This window comes from Nematolebias whitei, chromosome 20, assembly GCF_014905685.2.
Source record: "Nematolebias whitei isolate Nwh7 chromosome 20, NemWhi1, whole genome shotgun sequence".
Taxonomy (NCBI): domain Eukaryota; kingdom Metazoa; phylum Chordata; class Actinopteri; order Cyprinodontiformes; family Rivulidae; genus Nematolebias; species Nematolebias whitei.
In genome coordinates this window covers 19,648,683-19,667,401 of record NC_056517.1, presented here as the reverse complement: position 1 = coordinate 19,667,401, position 18,719 = coordinate 19,648,683, and the positions used below count along the sequence as shown (strand labels likewise).

Below are 18,719 nucleotides of genomic sequence, written 5' to 3'. Positions count from 1 at the left end.
TAATGACCCATTGTTAGGCTGATGGTCCTTCTTGAGCATGTGATCAGCTGGTTTTGGTTGTCAGCAGCAACCTGGTTGATCCACTCTAAGAAGGTGCTATTTAAGAGACTGAGCTGAAAACAGCACCTCAGACTGAGGAAGTCTCTTGGATGAGAGACGAAACGTTTCTAGATTTTTTTTTTTTTTTTTTGCTTTTGCTTTGTTTTGCTTTTGTTTTTTTGAATGTCCAGAGGACCAGATTGAACTTTTTTGGATTTTTCTACCTGGATTATTGAGCATGCATCAGGATGTTAGAATAATATTTGGACCGTGCTTCTTTAAGAGAAAAGGCATGGCTTTCTTATGTTCTTTATATGCCTGCTGATGTACAGAGAGACCAGATGATTTTACACGTCTCTCAATAGCACAGCCAGATGCTTTCATTTTGCGCAGCTCAGCAGTGTACCAAGGGGCCGAACAGGAGAAAGACACCAACCTTGCTTTAAATGGAGCATGGAGGTCCAGAAGCTCCTGGAGAGATTGGTTGTAGTAATCCACAGAGTCATTTGCAGATGAGTGATTGACAGCAGACAGGGAGTGGAGAACAGAGGACAGAACCTCAGTGGAAATGTTTTTAAAGTCACAAAACTGGATAAGTCGTTTAGGATTTGGAGCAGACGAAGATGAAGGCACTTCCAGGGAGATGACACTGTGGTCTGAGGCACCCAGGTCATATACAGATAAGTAATTGATAGGTATGGTGTCTGTAATCACCAAATCCAGAGTGTGCCCCCTTTTGTGCGTAGGGGCGTCAACATATTGAGTGAGATTGAGAGAGTCCAAAAGAGACTTAAACTCTGCTGCCAGAGGGGAAGATGAATTATCAATGTGGATATTTAAATCTCCAAGAATAATATTTTTCACAGGAGATGCACAGAAAAAAGTGAGAAGGTCATGCATCTCTGAGTTAAATGAAACGTGGTTTGGGAGGCCGATAAATCAATATATTCATCAGGAGGGGGGCTTTGAGGTTGAAGGCCAAACATTCAAAAGACGAAAAGTCTTGAGAAGCTAAATGTGATAATTTTAAATTACTGCGGTAAATTACAGCCAGACCACCACCACGGCCAGTGCATCGGGCTTTCTGCAGGTAACTGTATCCAGAGGGACAGCCTTCATTCAGAGAACCGTACACATCTGGTTGATGCCATGTTTCAGTAAGGCACATGAGGTTCAAATTCTTCTCCAGAATATGATCATGAATAAGACATGATTTATTGGACAGTGATTGAGCATTGAAAAGTTCTATTTTAATACTGGTTGGAGTAGAAGCTTTTAAAAGAGGTTTAAGTAGCCTGAAGTCCACTCCACGTTTTCCTTGCCACTTCGTGCGCTGTGTTCTTTCAGCATTATCAGGGACTACAGAGACAGCGTTCGTTCTGATGACGTAATCGATGTGCGGCAGGACCGGTAGACCAGATGGAAGGGATGGAATCAGACCCAGCTTGCCGAGAGTAAACAGTTCTCTTCCGAGAGCCTCTATGGACATAATGAGGTCTATGCAGAAGGCCCAGTTTTTTAATGATAGAAACAGAAGGTGGGATGGAGCACTTGTTAAGTCCAATCAGCTGGGAGGCGGAGTAGGTCAACATCTACGAGCCAGCCAAGCCAGGGTAAGCTAGCACAGAGATAGCCGCTAACAGCAGACCCATGGCTCTGAAAAAATATCCAAAAAGCAGTGTGATGTAATCCACAGCGTAGCACAGGAAAATAAATAAATAAATTAAAAAAATCCAACAAAAGATGACAACAACTGGAACAATCCAGACGACACAGGAGGTTGACAGAGGCAGCAAGGTAAGCGCAACAATAATGGTTGCTAGTTCTTCAAGCAAAGTCCGAGCCGCCATGCTGGAGTTGTAGGTTGACAGCAATAGTCCCAAATTCTGGTTAGGGAGTGCTAATAAGCTGTCTGTATAAGTACTGTTTGACAAATTACTGTAAAAAAAATAAGTCCGGATAATTGTCCACGAATATAGCAACAGTATAATGACTTTTTAGCGCGGAGAAGCGGCGAACATAAAGCGCCAGCGTCCTCTCCTCTCAGCGTTCCCTGTGTCCCTTTGATGGACTTGCGATCTGTCCAGGGTGTACCCCGCACCTCGCACAGTGATTGCCGGACATGGACACCGGCGACCCCTGTGACCCAAAATGGAAGAAGCGGGTAAAAGATATTGGATGGATGGATGAATGATTGATTAAAGGTTGATAAATCATCAATTGTAAATGGACTGTACTTTTATAGCACCTTTCTATCTTATTTCAAGATACTCAAAGCGCTTTACACTACAATCTGTGTCCTCATTTACCCATTCATACAGCTCTGTACTAGATCTCTACAAAGCTAATTGAACAAATCATTCTAATGAGACTAATCAGTGCTTTTTAGGTCACATTCATACACTGATGGGACACACATCAGAGGCTATGAGGGGTTCAGTGTCTTGCCCAGGGACACTTCGACATGTGACTGCTGGTGGATTCCAACCTCCAACTCTCGCATTGGAGGACGACTGCTCTAACCATTCAGCCACAGCCGCCCTAATTGTCAACCTTAACCAAAAATCAACCTTTCTGACAATAATTCAACATTGAATTAACATCTTTCGCTATCTGGGTCAGTTGAAAATAAATCTTAAACACATTTTAAAATCGGTTTATGGGCTTTTAGAATCGATTTAGAATCGCCAGGACTAGAATCTAGATTCTTTAATAAATCAATTTTTTCCTCACCCCTAATACTGTATGTCTATGGATGCTACAATTGAAGTATACACAGGCACACCCAGTAGACTGAAACAAACGCACCCTAGAGGAGTCTGCTACAGCCCAGTTCACACTTTCATCCTATTGGCTGGGATAGTTGCTAGGCAACAGTACTTTTTGTTCCGAGAGAGCGCGAACAGACAGGTTTGCGAGCGGAGATTTGATCCAAGCAGAGACTAGTTTTGAGCACAAGCAGGAAAAGATAAAGTTTTGAAAGAGAACAGAGAATATTTGAGAGAGAGCATAAGTTTTGAGAGAGAGAGAGAGACGAAGTTTTGAGAACAAATAGATGAATTCCTGCTTTCAAACACAAAATATATGCTCTCGAATAATGTTGGTAAAATTCCCCCATAGTCTATCAAGTTTCTAGTCAAAGCTTGTAACGAGATGAATCCATCTCATTGTCCCATTGTTCAACTGTCTCTCTCTAGGGGAAAAATGAATCAGGTTTCTTGAATCTGCAGACTCCAATGACCAGATACAATCCCTCTGTAATAACAGCATCACCCAAAAGGCGTAACATAGGATGTGATTCCTGTTTCAGCTGAGAAAGTTTAACCATACCCTCAGGATCTTTTTGTTTCTTGTAAACATTGTAATGCTGTTCGTTCTCTCCACATTTATGACTGTCTGATTTGAATGCACCCACTAAATGTTGTTTTATTTGCTCAAGGTGGCTGCATGTTTGACAAGAATATGTACGCATTCTGAGATATTGCTTTTGAAAACTTTAATTACTCTTTTTTATGATGTAAATCACTTTTTTATTATTATTGTTTCCTCTGGTATCGGATGTTGTGCAGCTGGATGGATTTTTACTAGAAATGTTCAGATCGAACAGCCACTGATCATGATCGGCCGATTTCCGTTAAAAAGTATGTGATCGGTCAATACCTGCCTTTCAGTGCCCATCACAAAAACCGATCACCTCTACAGCCTGCAGAGGTGTGGTGCTATATATATTCAAGCAATGTTTTAAGATTTGTTTGACTTCCTGCACTGTTTAGCCTGTTGCAAGCCTTAATGTTTTCAGTCTGTTAAATATTGTGTTCCTGATAGCAAGTACATTTAATTTTTCTGCAATCCATATGAGGTATTAATTTTAATGGTTCATACCTTGTTGTTGTTACAGATGGAGACAATCCTCAGAGGACACAAGGTGGCCCTGAGGGGCTCAACAAACCCATGTACCAGAGCGTCATCAAGAAGGAGGGCTCCTCTATGGTGAGCATGACCATAGGTATGAGCCCAGGGCTGCGTTCTGCTGCCGAAACCACCTCGTTCTCAGAGGACTACGTGTCTCCGCCCAAGTACAAGAGCAGCCTGCTGCATCGCTACCTGAACGACTCACTGCGGCACGTCATGGTGACCAACGCTGTGATGGACGCTCGCAGGAGGAACCACTCTGGCTCCTTCAGCTCCAACGAGTACGATGACGAGCTCCTGTCGCCGTCTTCCTCTGAAGCTGAGGCCAACTTTGTTTATCGAGCTGGTAAGGAGCCATGTTTCAGTGGATTATTTTCCTTCAAGGGTTTCCAGATGACACACACAACATCTATTCACTCTTTTTGTTTTCTAACTGCACATTATGTTGAGCCTCCTGCAGCCACAAATCAAATTCACATTTAACTTTAGTTTGATGCTGTTTGTTTTACTGATTCTGAGTTTTAAGATGCTAAAATGAATTTAGAAGGGTCTTAAAAGTTTACACTTTAAGTTAACATACACTCAGTAACCTGCATGCTCTCACACACAAACTGATTGTGTTTCACCCATGGCCAAATACAGATTAAATTATCCCCAACCCAACCCCCCAGTTAACCAGGCTTTAACAGGCCAGATGCAACAAAGCCGCGTATAACTCACTTTCAGGCTGCTATTTGACGTCTTTCATGCTGCTGGGAGGTTCTGCTGAGAGCAGGACAAAGGCAAACAGGTGGTATGTGATGTGTATCAAAAGACAAGATTCTTCTAAAAATTCGGAGTTGACTTTACTTCAGATCAAACTGAGTCTCTACAATTAGTAGAGCTGCAGGTGTTCAGCTTCACTGATCAATTTCTCCTGGGAAATGTGTAAACTAAGGAAAAGCTTAGCCTATCGCAACCCACCCCGTGAAGGCTTATCTGAACTTGCCGGCTGACCATCATCTTATCAGGACAATGGACTTTCTGTTAGTGCTTCATGGACCGCCTCATCGTAAATGCATATGTAATGTGTTAATAAATGTTCTTGGCTGGCAGAGTTTTTTTTTATGTCTTAAATCATGTCCTGTTATGACAAGTTGTGAAGAGATCTTTTTGTAATACCACTATACTCTCCTAATGGCTTTGTCCCTTTTTCTATCTAAAATATGTATTCTGAAAAGAATAAGAAGGCCACGCTTTGTAGCAGCAGCTCCATGCACTCAGCCCATCTTTGGGATGTTCATATGTACATATTCTCGTTGTATCTCGGTGCAATGATAATAAAGCTTATTCTGATTCTGGTTCTGGTTCATGCTTTGATACCTTTAAAATCAGAAAACTCTCCAGATATTTTCCAAGCTGAGAACTGTAGAGGGATATGGGGTTGGATATATATTGTAAATTATCAGTTATGAGTTAAGCTCATAAGATATGCATTTATTATGCAAATAACCTTGTTGTGTGTGGGCACCACCTCTTTTCAGAGGAAAAATCAGTCTCTAACCCCACATTAAATGTAAACTGAAACGTGAATTGTTTTTCGTGTTTAAAGGGCATCAAATCAGTTAATACACACAGATATGCCAAAATAATCACAAATTTAGTTAATATTATGTATTTTATTACAAAAATAATAGTATGTGATATATCTGATGAAGATTATGCATAACAAACATATGAATAACAAATAGCTTTGTATGAAAGTATACTATACAGACAAAGTGCAGCTTAATGACCCCGATGATGAGAAAATCAAATGGACTTAATGTTCTCTTGCCCGGACGTGGGTCACCGGGGCCCCACTCTGGAGCCAGGCCTGGAGGTGGGGCACGCGGGCGAGCGCCTGGTGGCCGGGCTTTTGCCCATGGAGCTTGGCCGGGCACAGCCCGAAGAGGAGACGTGGGTCCCCCTTCCCATGGGTTCACCACCTGTGGGAGGGGCCAAAGGGGTTGGGTGCAATGTGGGATGGGTGGTGGCCGAGGGCGGGGACCCTGGCGGTCTGATCCTCGGCTACAGAAGCTTGCTAGTGGGACATGGAATGTCACCTCACTGGTGGGGAAGGAGCCTGAGCTAGTGTGTGAGGCTGAGAGGTTCCGGCTAGAAATAGTCGGACTCACCTCTATGCATGGTTCTGGCTCTGGAACCAGTTTCCTTGAGATGGGCTGGACACTCTTCCACTCTGGAGTTGCCCCTGGTGAGAGGCGCCGAGCAGGAGTGGGCATACTTATTGCCCCCCATCTTGGTGCCTGTGTGTTGGGGTTCACCCCGGTGAATGATAGGGTGGCCTCCCTCCGCCTACGCGTGGGGGGATGGGTTCTGACTGTCGTTTGTGCTTATGGACCAAATGGCAGTTCAGATTATCCAACCTTTTTGGAGTCCTTGGAGGGGGTACTGGAAAGTGCACAACCTGGGGACTCCCTTGTTCTGCTGGGGGACTTCAATGCTCATGTAGTTCAACAACAGTGAGACCTCGAGGGGTGTGGTTGGGAGGAACGCCTTCCCGATCTGAACCTGAGTGGTGTTCTGTTGTTGGACTTCTCTGCTCATCATGGATTGTCAATAACAAACACCTTGTTCAAGCATAAGGGTGTCCATATGTGCTCTTGGCACCAGGACACCCTAGGCCGCAGTTTGATGATCGACTATGTCATCGTCTCATCTGATCTGCGGCCACATGTCTTGGACACTCGGGTGAAGAGTGGGGCAGAGCTGTCCACTGATCACTACCTGGTGGTGAGTTGGCTCCGATGGTGGGGGAGGATGCCAGTCAGACCTGACAGACCCAAACGTATTGTGAGGGTTTGCTGGGAACGTCTGGTAGAGTCTCCTGTGAGACAGAGTTTTAACTTCCACTTCCGTGAGAACTTCGAACATATTCCGAGGGAGGTGGGGGACATTGAGTCTGAGTGGACCATGTTTCGTGCCTCTATTGTCGAGGCGGCTTACCGGAGCTGCGGCCGCAAGGTTGTCGGTACCTGTCGCGGCGGCAACCCTCGAACCCGATGGTGGACACCGTCGGTGAGGGATGCTGTCAGGCTGAAGAAGGAGTCCTATTGGGCCTTTTTGGCCTGTGGGACCCCGGAAGCAGCTGATGGGTACTGGCAGTCCAAGCGACATGCGGCTCGGGTGGTCGCTGAGGCAAAAACTCGGGCATGGGAGGAGTTCGTAGAGGCCATGGAGAATGACTTCCGCACGGCTTCTAGGTGATTCTGGTCCACCATCTGGCATCTCGGGGGGGGGGGGGGGGGGAGCGGTACGCCGCCAACACTGTTTATAGTGGGAGTGGTGTACTGCTGACCTCAACTCGGGATGTTGTGGGTCGGTGGGCAGAATACTTTTAAGACCTCCTCAATCCCACCGGCACGTCTTCCACTGAGGAAGCGGAGCCTGGGGACTCTGGGTCAGGCCCTCCAATCTCTGGTGCTGAGGTCACCGAGGTGGTTAAAAAGCTCCTCGGTGGCAGGGCCCCAGGGGTGGATGAGATTCGCCCGGAGTTCCTTAAGGCTCTGGATGTTGTAGGGTGGTGTTGGCTTACGCGACTCTGCAATATTGCGTGGACATCGGGGGAAGTTCCCCTTGATTGGCAGACCGGGGTGGTGGTCCCCCTATTCAAAAAGGGGGACTGTAGAGTGTGTTCCAACTACAGGGGAATCACGCTGTTAAGCCTCCCTGGTAAGGTCTATTCGGGGGTTCTGGAGAGGAGGGTCCGTCGGATAGTCAAACCTCGGATTCAGGAGGAGCAGTGCGGTTTTCGTCCTGGCCGTGGAACACTGGACCAGCTCTACACTCTCAGCAGGGTCCTGGAGGGTGCGTGGGAGTTTGCCCAACCGGTCTACATGTGCTTTGTGGACTTGGAGAAGGCGTTTAACCGTGTCCCTTGGGGAACCCTGTGGGGGGTACTCTGGGAGTATGGGGTACCGGGCCCTTTGATACGGGCTGTTAGGTCCCTGTATGACCGGTGTCAGAGCCTGGTCCGCATCGCCGTCAGTAAGTCGGGCTTGTTCCCGGTGAGAGTTGGACTCCGCCAAAGTTGCGCTTTGTCACCGATTCTGTTCATAACTTTTATGAACAGAATTTCTAGGCGCAGCCAAGGTGTTGAGGGGATCCGTTTTGGTGGCCTTAGGATTGCGTCTCTGCTTTTTGCAGATGATGTGGTCTTATTGGCTTCATGAGATCGTGATCTACAGCTTTTGCTGGAGCTGTTCGCAGCCAAATGCGACGCGGCCGAGATGAAGATCAGTTCCTCCAAATCCGAGGCCATGGTCTTGAGCCGGAAAAAGGTAAAGTGACCTCTCCGGGTCAGGGAGGAGGTCCTACCCCAAGTGGAGGAGTTCAAGTATCTTGGGGTCTTGTTCACAAATGAGGGAAAATTGGAGCGTGAGACCGATAGGCGGATAGGTGCAGCGTCTGCAGTGAAGCAGGCACTGTACGGATCTGTCGTGGTGAAGAGAAAGCTGAGTCAAAAGGCGAAGCTCTCAATTTACCGATCGATCTACATTCCTACCCTCATCTATGGTCACGAGCTTTGGGTTGTGACTAGGGCTGCAACTAACGATTATTTCAATAATCGATTCATCGGACGATTATTTTTTCGATTAATCGATGAATCGGCAAAAAAAAAAACAATGTTTTAATTTCCACCCCTTTATTCCAAAATTGAACATTTGACTGACATAGCAATTCACACTAAAAACAGGTTGCTATTTGACTATTGTGTTAGTAAAATATTGAATAAAAAAAATAAAAGTCAAATAGCTTAAAAAAATAAATGTACACAAAAATATATACAAATATATCTTTATACCTGCACAGTATGTAGCTACTTTGTAAAATGTGTCCTTGAGGGAAGAGTGTAACCTGGATTAAAAGTGTGGATTATTGTAACCTGGATTAAAAGTGTGGATTATTGTAGTGAAGCCTTCATCTTCAACCATCGACAGAGGCCTCATGTCAGTGACGATCATGTTCAGGATGTTTCAGTGAAGACAGCTGCTGCTGTGGTGTCCATGATGTCTGTCCATCATGAAGGATGTTGTTGTTTGTTGTTGTTTTCTGGAATGAGACAGTAAATATGTTTTATAGCATAATTTACAGCAACTCAAGAAATGCCTTGTTTCACTTACAGCGTTAGGTTCAGGCAAAAGTAGCTAAAAGAGCAATTAAACACACACACACACATATATAAAATACTTAATTACGCACATTTGAGTAGATGTAATAAATGACTTTAATTCCTGTTTAAATGCAATTCATCCTGCCATACCTGCAGTGTCTTCAGACTTTGCCAGCAAATTAAAAGTTGAAGCTTAATCATTAAATTATTATCTTTGTGTTAGGTGTATTTATAAATCACATTTAAACACTGCTTGTACCAATTAAATTAAATAAAAAGTAACACACACGTTCTCTATCACTGTCATTAATCAGATAAACAAACAAACAAACAAGCAGCAGCTTCAGCTCCAGAGAGACTGACGTTACATTTTCTCACTTGGAAACAGAACAATGTGTTAAACTGTAGACTCACCTGCAACACATGAGTTGTATCAGCTGCAGCTCCTTCCTCCTCCTCGTGACTCCGACATGTTTACGTTTCATCTCCATGGTTCTCCCGTGTCGTGTCTGCGATTTTCAAAGCGGCATGCTTCTCATTTTTTATCTTTGTGAAGTTCTCCCACACTTTGGAGGACTTGGGTCGAACAGTTTTCGCTGCGTTGGTCATTTGTAAAATGTACTTATTTTTCTTTGAAAACACTCTGCTCTGCTTCCTCCTCCCCCCTCGCTCTGTTCAACTCGCGCTGCAGTTTTTTTTTCAAACTTTATTCAGTCAGTCAGCATTGACAATGAACTGCAGGTGAACAAAACGAAACAGCTCCGCAGCACCGTGAAAGATGCATAATCGCGCGACACAACGTATCAATAACGAAATTCGTTGCCAACGCTTTTAATCATCGATTTTTATAGATTTTATCGATTCGTTGTTGCAGCCCTAGTTGTGACAGAAAGAATGAGATCTTGGATACAAGCGGCCGAAATGAGTTTTCTCCGCAGGGTGTCTGAGCTCTCCCTTAGAGATAGGGTGAGAAGCTCGATCATCCGGGAGGGACTCAGAATAGAGCCGCTGCTTCTCCACGTCGAGAGGAGCCAGTTGAGATGGCTTGGGCATCTGTTTAGGATGCCTCCTGGACGCCTCCCTAGTGAGGTGTTCCAGACACGTCCCACCGGGAGGAGGCCCAGAGGAAGACCCAGGACACGCAGGAGGGACTATGTTTCTCGGCTGGCCTGGGAACGCCTCGGGATTCCCCCGAAAGAGCTGGGCCAAGTGGCTGGGGAGAGGGAAGTCTGGGCCTCCCTACTTAGGCTGCTACCCCCGCAACCTGACCCCGGATAAGCGGAAGAAAATGGATAGGTGGATGGATGGAAAGTATACTTTATTATTCAAATCAGTGAAACTTAAAAATGTAGAGTTTTGGACTGGTTCTGTTTGTGGAGTAGTTACAGTTGTGTTTAAAGTGAGCTGTAATTTATCTGATAAGATTATTGTGATGCATGATCACCAAAAAGTGCATTGAAGAGTCTCGCTCACCAGAAGGAAATGTTAGAAAATTCCACAGCTGCTTAAAATGATACCAGCAAGGCCTGAGATGCTCAGGTGACTGAGAGGCTGATAGTCTCCTCAAAAGTCACCTATCATCGTTGGAGGGACAAAGGTCTGGCCACTGGCTCTGAAGTCAGCTGGGATTTAACACTCTGCGGTGTAATGGTTCTGGCTTGGTCAGGTTCTGCTTCTGGTTCTGCTTCATTTCTTCTGTATCTTTGTCCCGTCTCTATGCAGAAAGGATGCTTCTCTTCCATGCAGAAACTGAGTTTTTTTAGTTCTGAGCGCCAGAAGCGTGTAGCAGAAGTTGAGAAGTAGATGTGCTTGCGAAGAAGAAGTGCTTGAAGTTGAAGTAGTTGAAGTTGAAGTGATTGAAGTTGAAGTGAAACTTAACTGTATGTGTGTTTCAGATTGACTTTAGTCCACCTCTCGGAAGAGGGATGGGCCTAATTCCTGTCATGTTTTATAAAATCTAAAGTCCATTTTCCCTGTCTGCCTTTAAAAGATACTCTTTCAAAAGAGACAAATAAGACAAATGATTATCTTAAAGAGAAATTACTTAAAACATACATTTTCATGAATAAACATTCAGGTCTGAAAATAAAACAGAAAATTAAATTTTGGGGTTAATAGCAGGCAATGTTTCTCCAAAAGGTGTCGCTGTCCATCCCCTGAAACGTAAATGTCATTAAACAAAGGGTTCTTTAAACTGTTATCTTCATGGGAACCCATCCTGGGAGGAATACTCCTTTTTGATAACAGTTAAAATCTCAGCAGATGTTTCAACTTCGAGGTCAGTTGAACCAAAACTCATTAAACGATCTGTCCGTTTCATGGGAAATAAGTTCATATTGGCAGTGAAGTTAACACAGTAACAGTTTTTTTATTACACTTTCATTAGTGTCAACTAAGAAGTTAGTAAGCTGAGTTGAACATCTGAAAGGCAAAGTCTGTTGAGTCCTAAGGGAATAGATGCATCTTATTTTAAACAGTTCCAAACACAAAACACATGAATGATGTTTGTTTGAGATGAAGTGAACTCTTTTTCTGTTTAAGCTGAGATGAACTGTTTTCTGAGATGAGGTGTTCTTTTCTGAGGTGGTGAACTGTTTCTGAGGTGGTGTTCCCCTACATATTCCCCCACTTTTCGATTTTCAACCCCGATGGTTGTGAATCGAAAACTCGTCGTCCACACCTCAGGAATGTTCCAAGAACGTGGTAGTAGATTCCCAAAAGTCAAAGTCTATAATTCCATGGAAGGAAAACGAGGTTAAAGTTATCCCATATGAATTTAGAAGGAATAATTCCAGGTAGGGAAAGGATCAATGTTCTAGGTTATTCCCAGTGTGTTCAAAAGGGTTAATTCCAGGTGTTCAAAGGGTTAATTCCACAACGTGAAACAGGAAAGGCAAAGGTATTCCATTTGAGTTCAAAGCGATAGTTCCACAGAAAGGAAAAGGAAATTCCAGGGTATTCCATGTGAAGGCCAAGGGGTCCTCTGGAAGGCATGGGGATGTCACTCTCTGGAACGATGGGTTGGATTGTCATGAGATTCAGTGATGTCATCTGGATGATGGACTGGATCAGTTGGATGATGCAGTGGTGTCATCTGGAGGAAGGATGGGACCCTCTGGATGATGCATCAGGATGGTGCTCATCTTGACCACAGGATTTTGGCATAGGATGGTACCTATCTGGTGATTTCTGGTGACCATCTAAGTGTCTAAGTGCTTTGTTCATGTAATGGAATCCCAAAGATAAATCAGTATGCAAGCAAATCTAATGTCAACTAAATTGACAAAATAATTGTTTAAAGTGTCCTTGAGTAAGAATAAAATAATCTAATCCCTCTACTTTTGTATACGGGTACGTAGACAAAAAGTATGTAGGCTAATGATTAAATGTTGAAGAAAAATAAAGCATGCACTAAGAAATTTGGTGTAAAAATAAGTAAACAAAAATTTAGGAAGCTTAGTTCATTTTGTTTAACAATTTTGTTTATTAAAATGGATCACTCATGTGGTGAGTGTTGATTGAATTTTAAAACAAACTTTAACACGTTGATCAGCTGAGTGTGAGCATAAACAAGAACGATCCCAACGACGACCAGAAGTAGCTTTCCCCCACTTGTGGGTTGCTATCTTTTCGACCGTTAATTGTTTTGCTTTTTTTGCTTGATCTAGTGGTCAAAGAATGTTGAATTTGTTTTAAAGTGTATTGTTATTAGGTTTAAGGTGTTTTACCATGCCTATTTCTTTTGAAAGTAAAATTTAATTTAAAGATTTGTAATCTTGTGTTTTGAAATTTTTCTATTTTAAGAAGAGTAAAGTTTATTTGAATTTTGTAGTTTAATTAGCCTAATTTTGGTTTTAGTTAGGTTTTTAGTTTAAAACTTTTCTTGATTAGTTGTTTAGTTTGAGCCTTGTGTGGCTTGATCTAGTTTGAGTACACAACTGGAGACAGTTGGTTTGTTAAGTGTGTATTCTTGTCCAGCCTTGAAGCATGTTGTGGGTGAGCATTCCAGCTTTGTAAGCTCTCTGTCCAGTGGGTGGTGTGAAGGTGTACTGGCCCTTTTTCTTCCCCCACTTAAAGCTTTTCATGGGAGGCTTTTTGGTCATGGTATGTTTTGAGTTGTTTAGTCATCTTGTTAAGATGCTTTTTATTAAAGGTGAAGGTATTTCTCGGTTGTTTATTCTGATCTTTTATGTACTGGTGGTTGTTATTTTTACCAGGTTTGTAATATGTGTATAAAGGAAGTGTCATTTGTCGACAATTCATCATCTTAGATAAAGAAATGCCAGTAGATTGATGTGGAGCTCTTGCAGGTTGGAGCTGGCAACAGATCATGCAGTCTCTGATGTAGCGGTTTACATCTTTGCGCATTCCTGGCCAGTAAGAAACCTGTCTTAATGCTCTGAGTGTTGTTTTGATGCTATTGTGTTTTGAAGATGGGGTTTCATGGGCGTGTGCTATCATCACCCCCCTGTGGTACTGAGGCACCACGAACGAAGATGAAGTTGTTGGCTCACGAGCAAATACTAATGCCCCTTTTCCACTGTCACGGCGCGGGTCGGATATTTTCGGCTTCATGCGCGTTTGAGGTCTTTCCACTGTTCCTGTGACCGGCTCGCCTCGCTACATTCTGGCCCGGCTTCTCAAGGGGTCCAAGCGAGTCGCGCCGTGACGTCAGAAACACTGTCGGTCACTGATTGGTCGGGGGGAGGAGTCTGTTGAGTCTTTCCAAACAACCCGATTCACCATTTTTTCTCTCCCGCTTGCCATTAGCGATAACTCGAGGAGCGTATCTTTTAGTATTTTGAAGCTATAAAAAAACAATAATATCAAAGCCGTGGTCAAATGCAGAAGTGCGGGTGTTGTTGTGCTTGGTGGCCGACGAAAAAAGTCAAAGCGAGCTAGATGGAGCGATTGGAGGGTGGTTTGGACACGGCCACTGCTCTACTTGAACCATTTATAGAAGATGGTGAGTGTTTTCTAACTTTTAACATATTTTAAGTTACTCATCCTATCGGTTCTGAACATATTTTTAACTAACAAAAGAGGCTGACACCATAATAGGACAACATCGGTGCTACGATGCTAAGATAATTTGCATAAACGCTAACTGTCCTCCGGTCCCGTTTCTCACTGTATTTTATCCAGAACATATTTCAGAACGTGACGGTTCATCTCTAAACTCCACATTAAACCCTCCAAGCCTCCCGGCTTCTGCCCCTGCTCCATCAGCGGAGTCTACACCTATACCATACCATACCATACCAATTTATTTATATAGCACTTAAAACAGCAACAAGGCCAACCAAAGTGCTGTACAAAAGAACCAAACATGCACAGCAGACAGGAAAACATAAAATAGAAATACAGATACAAATAGCAGCAGAAGCTAACTAAAATGGCCAACAGAGTAGAGAACAGACCGGACCAAAACAAATCACACCGTGTTAAAGGCAAGCGAATAGAAGTGGGTCTTCAAGCTAGACTTAAAGACTGAGAGTGTGGGAGCCTGCCGGACACTCAGTGGCAACTCATTCCACAGTCGTGGACCTGCAACAGAGAAAGCCCTGTCACCTCTGAGCTTACGACGGGTTTCTGGGACTGAGAGAAGCATCTGGTCTGCTGACCTCAGAGAGCGCGGTGGGACATATGGCTGCAGAAGATCAGTGAGATAGGATGGGGCAGAACTGTTCAGTGATTTAAAAACATACATGAGAATTTTGAAATGGATCCGAAGGTGAATGGGTAGCCAGTGCAGGGAGGCCAAAACTGGCGTGATGTGCTCTCTATAGCCTGTACCAGTTAAAAATCGGGCTGCAGCATTTTGGACCAGCTGTAGACGAGCAATGGAGGACTGACTGATTCCAAACAGAAGTGAATTGCAGTAATCAAGCCTAGCTGTTATGAAGGCGTGGATCACTGTCTCGAGGTTCTTTTTGTTGAGAATAGGCTTCAGCTTAGACAGCCGTCTCAGCTGAAAAAAACAGGATTTGACCATCATGTTTACGTGACTGTTGAGTTTTAAGGACGGGTCCATTATCACCCCCAGATTAGTCAACTTTTGTTTCTCTAGCGGGGCTAGAGAGAATAGGTCAATGTCATAGTTCATGAGTGAGCCACTGGGATGGAACAGCATGACTTCAGACTTCTTCTCATTGAAGCTTAAGAAGTTTAAAGCCATCCAGTCCCGGATGTCAGCCAGGCAGTCAAGAAGAGGCTGAATAGAGCGTGTGCCTCTGTGCCTCAGGGGGAAGTAAATTTGGCAATCATCGGCATAGAAATGAAAGGGTATGTCGTGTTTGCGGAAGATAGCACCTAGTGGCAGCAGGTATAAAGAAAAGAGAAGGGGACCGAGGATGGACCCCTGCGGTACCCCCCACTGGAGTGCGGTCGATGCCGAACTAAAATCTTTGATATTGACACAGAAGGTTCTGTCAGAGAGGTAGGACCCAAACCATTTAAGGGCTGACCCTGTGATGCCCACCCACTGCTCCAGTCTAGAAATGAGGATATTGTGGTCGATGGTGTCAAAAGCAGATGTAAGGTCCAATAGGACAAGCAGCACAGAATCACCTGCGTCTGTGGATATGAAAATGTCATTAAAAACCTTCAGTAGAGCAGTTTCAGTGCTATGGAGAGATTTGAAGCCAGATTGGAATAACTCAAGGATAGCGTGATCCCCCAAAAACTGTTTCAACTGAGACTCGACAATTTTTTCCAGTACTTTAGAGGTGAATGGGAGTCTGGAGACAGGCCGGAAGTTGGACATGACTGAGGGGTCAAGGTTAGGTTTTTTCAGGAGGGGCTGGACAGCAGCATGTTTAAAAGTCTTTGGCACCACACCTGAGGATAAACTGCTATTCAGAATAGCGAGGATAAAAGGACCCAGGGTAGGAAAAACTTCCTTTAGTAGTCGAGGGGGGACCACATCAAAGGGGGAACCAGATGGCTTCATGCTGCACATTACCTGCTCCAGAGAGGACAGAGAGATGGGCTCAAAGTGGTCAAACACAGCCACACACTGAGATGGGATGGACAGATCATGAGCTGGTGGAGAAATGAGTGCCCGGGTGTTTGCCACTTTTTCTAAAAAGAAATGGAGGAAGTTCTCACACAGCTCAGTTGAGGCTTCCAGAGGTGAAGGCTCACTGAGGTGTAGAACTGAGTTCAGGGTGGAGAAAAGAACTCGGGGGTTGTGGGAGTTGGAGACAATTAAATCAGAAAAGAATTTACATTTGGCAGCTTTAACGGTTTTCTGATAGTGACGCCAACTCTCCCTTAACATTTGAAAAGACACCTGGAGCCTGTCCTTCCTCCACTTTCGTTCAGCTTTGCGACACTGCCGCCTAACGGCTCGCGTGACGTCATTCAGCCAAGGCTCTGATTTAAGTTTAGTTTTTCTGGTTTTAAGAGGAGCAACACGGTCCAGAACATTTAAACAGGCAGAGTTGAACTGAGAGGTTAGCTCCTCAGTGGTAAGAGACACCGAGAGCTGTTCGATCCTCTCAGAATTAAAACCTTCATTAAAACGAGCAGCAGTGAAACGGTTAATGGAACGCGTACGTGCAGGAACGCACGTCTTAGCAGTATGACAAGGGGGGATGAAGTCAAACAATACAGGCATGTGATCTGAAAAAACATTGACACCGATTTTCAAATTAGAAACAGAGACATCGCGTGTTAAAACGAGGTCCAGCGTGTGACCATGTTCTTGGGTGGGGCCGCTCACCTGCTGAGCTAAGCCAAAAGAGTCCAATAAATCTAAAAAGTCCTTCACTAAGGGCTTCTCCTGACAACACACATGCAAATTAAAGTCACCAATAAGCAAAAAGTGAGTGTATCTCTGTGTGATATCAACCAAAAAGTCAGAGAATTCATTTATGAAGTCCTTAGAACGAGGTGGGCGGTAGATGAGCGCACACAGGACCGGAGGAGAGTGTCCAAGTTCAAAGGCGCTCAGCTCGAAGCTGGCGCGGGACACCGGGATGGACAACTGTTTACACGCAAAGTTTGCTTTAAAAACTGTTAATAATCCCCCCCCCCCCCCCCCGCGCCGACCTGATGGCCGCGGGGCATTGAAACATACACAGTCCGGAGGAAGTAGTTCCACCAAGGCGCTGGACTCACCATCAGAAATCCAAGATTCTGTGACGAACAGAAAATCCAACTCCTCATCTTTAAAAAAGTCATTGAGGATAAATGTCTTGTTGGAAACGGACCTTGCGTTGATTAAACACATCCTGATATTGTCCGACACAGGCACAGCCGTGGAGGGAGACGCGCGCACCAGCGGGCGCAGGTTATGAAGAACGGCTCCTCCTGGTCTGCTGGTGCGGCGCACAGGTAAACAACTCCAGGTGTTTCCATGGACTGAGCGCGCGGGCAGCTGGCCAGCAGCCGGGCCCCGGGAGCACCATGGGTCAGAGAGGAGATGATCAGATCCAGAGCGAGTCCTGTTAGAATAATCCACACTTTGCCTCAGTTTCACCAAAATCCCTGCACGCTTCCCACGACGTCTGCGACGTTTCCTCCATGGAGAAAGGCCAGGGTCACGCAGAAGGAACGCAGGAATCTCAGATAGGACCGGTGGAGGAGAGTGATGGCCGCTGTTCAAAAACTCCGCAGGAATTTCAGCAAAAGTACGGAGCTCCAAAAGTGCCCGACGATCATACTGAAAATATGACTCGGCACACTGCACAAACCATTGTAAAAATAACAAAAATAAAATACAAGCAGAGAGCGAGAGACGGGCAGCCCTACACACCGGCGCCATCTTGGAGATCATCGACCACCTGACAGAGCTCCATCGCAGGCTCGCAGCCCAGCTGCACCGCACAGAGCAGCACAACGCTGCAGCCTTCTGTGCTCGGTAAGAACAGATGCAACATGTTCCACATCACTTTATTTGTGCCGATAAGGACTTGATTTTATTTTATTTTTAAAGTAAAAAAAAATTAAATGTTGAATAAATACTGAATTGGGATGAAATTATGTACTTTGTGCACAGGGTCCCAGTTACAGACAACAAAATGTAAAAGAAAAACAGTAATAAGATCTAAGATATGAATTAAGAAAAATATCAACTAAAAAACATCTACTAATAAAACACTAATCACTAATAGCAGTAAACAATCAAAACAATACGTCAAACAGCACCATGAACTAGAGTTTGTGCAGCCTCATGAATATATAACACTGTGAAGAATCACATCATGTTGCTGCTGATCAGTTTCATGTTGCTGCTGATCAGTTTCATGTTGCTGCTGATCTGTTTCATGTTGCTGTGTTCATGCATGCTCGTCTGTTCACACAGACTCGTGCCCGTGCTGCTGTTTGCGTATTGTGTTTAATGTTTTTATGCTATTAGAGCTTATCATATTTTTAGTTGATGTTTTTCTTAGCTCATATCTTAGATCTTATTACTGTTTTTCTTTTATATTTTATTGTTGGATGTAACTGGGACCCTGTGTACATAATTTTGATCCACCACATGGACCACATGAGGTGCGAATGACAATAAAGAATATCTGCATCTGTATAATACTTTCTGATTCATATATCCATTATTATTATTATATTATTTTCATTATTTTTAAATCAATTTATTTTTCATTTTCTT

The 18,719-nt window shown here is 44.2% G+C and overlaps 2 protein-coding genes across 2 annotated transcripts in view; both read left to right on the top strand.

The window, feature by feature from the left end:
• LOC119426852 (homeobox protein Mohawk) overlaps positions 1–4,147 on the top strand; it is a 117,840-nt gene extending 113,693 nt beyond the window's left edge. The window contains exons 5-6 of the mRNA XM_037694434.1: positions 3,938–4,029; positions 4,094–4,147. Coding sequence (XP_037550362.1) covers positions 3,938–4,029; positions 4,094–4,147 — 146 coding nt within the window. The remainder of the gene's footprint in view (positions 1–3,937; positions 4,030–4,093) is intronic.
• Position 4,148: 1 nt separating this feature from the next.
• Positions 4,149–18,719, top strand: part of LOC119426877 (homeobox protein Mohawk) — a 78,574-nt gene continuing 64,003 nt past the window's right edge. Inside the window, exon 1 of the mRNA XM_037694458.1 lies at positions 4,149–4,297. Within this exon, the coding sequence (XP_037550386.1) occupies positions 4,168–4,297 (130 nt within the window). The 5' untranslated portion in view covers positions 4,149–4,167. The remainder of the gene's footprint in view (positions 4,298–18,719) is intronic.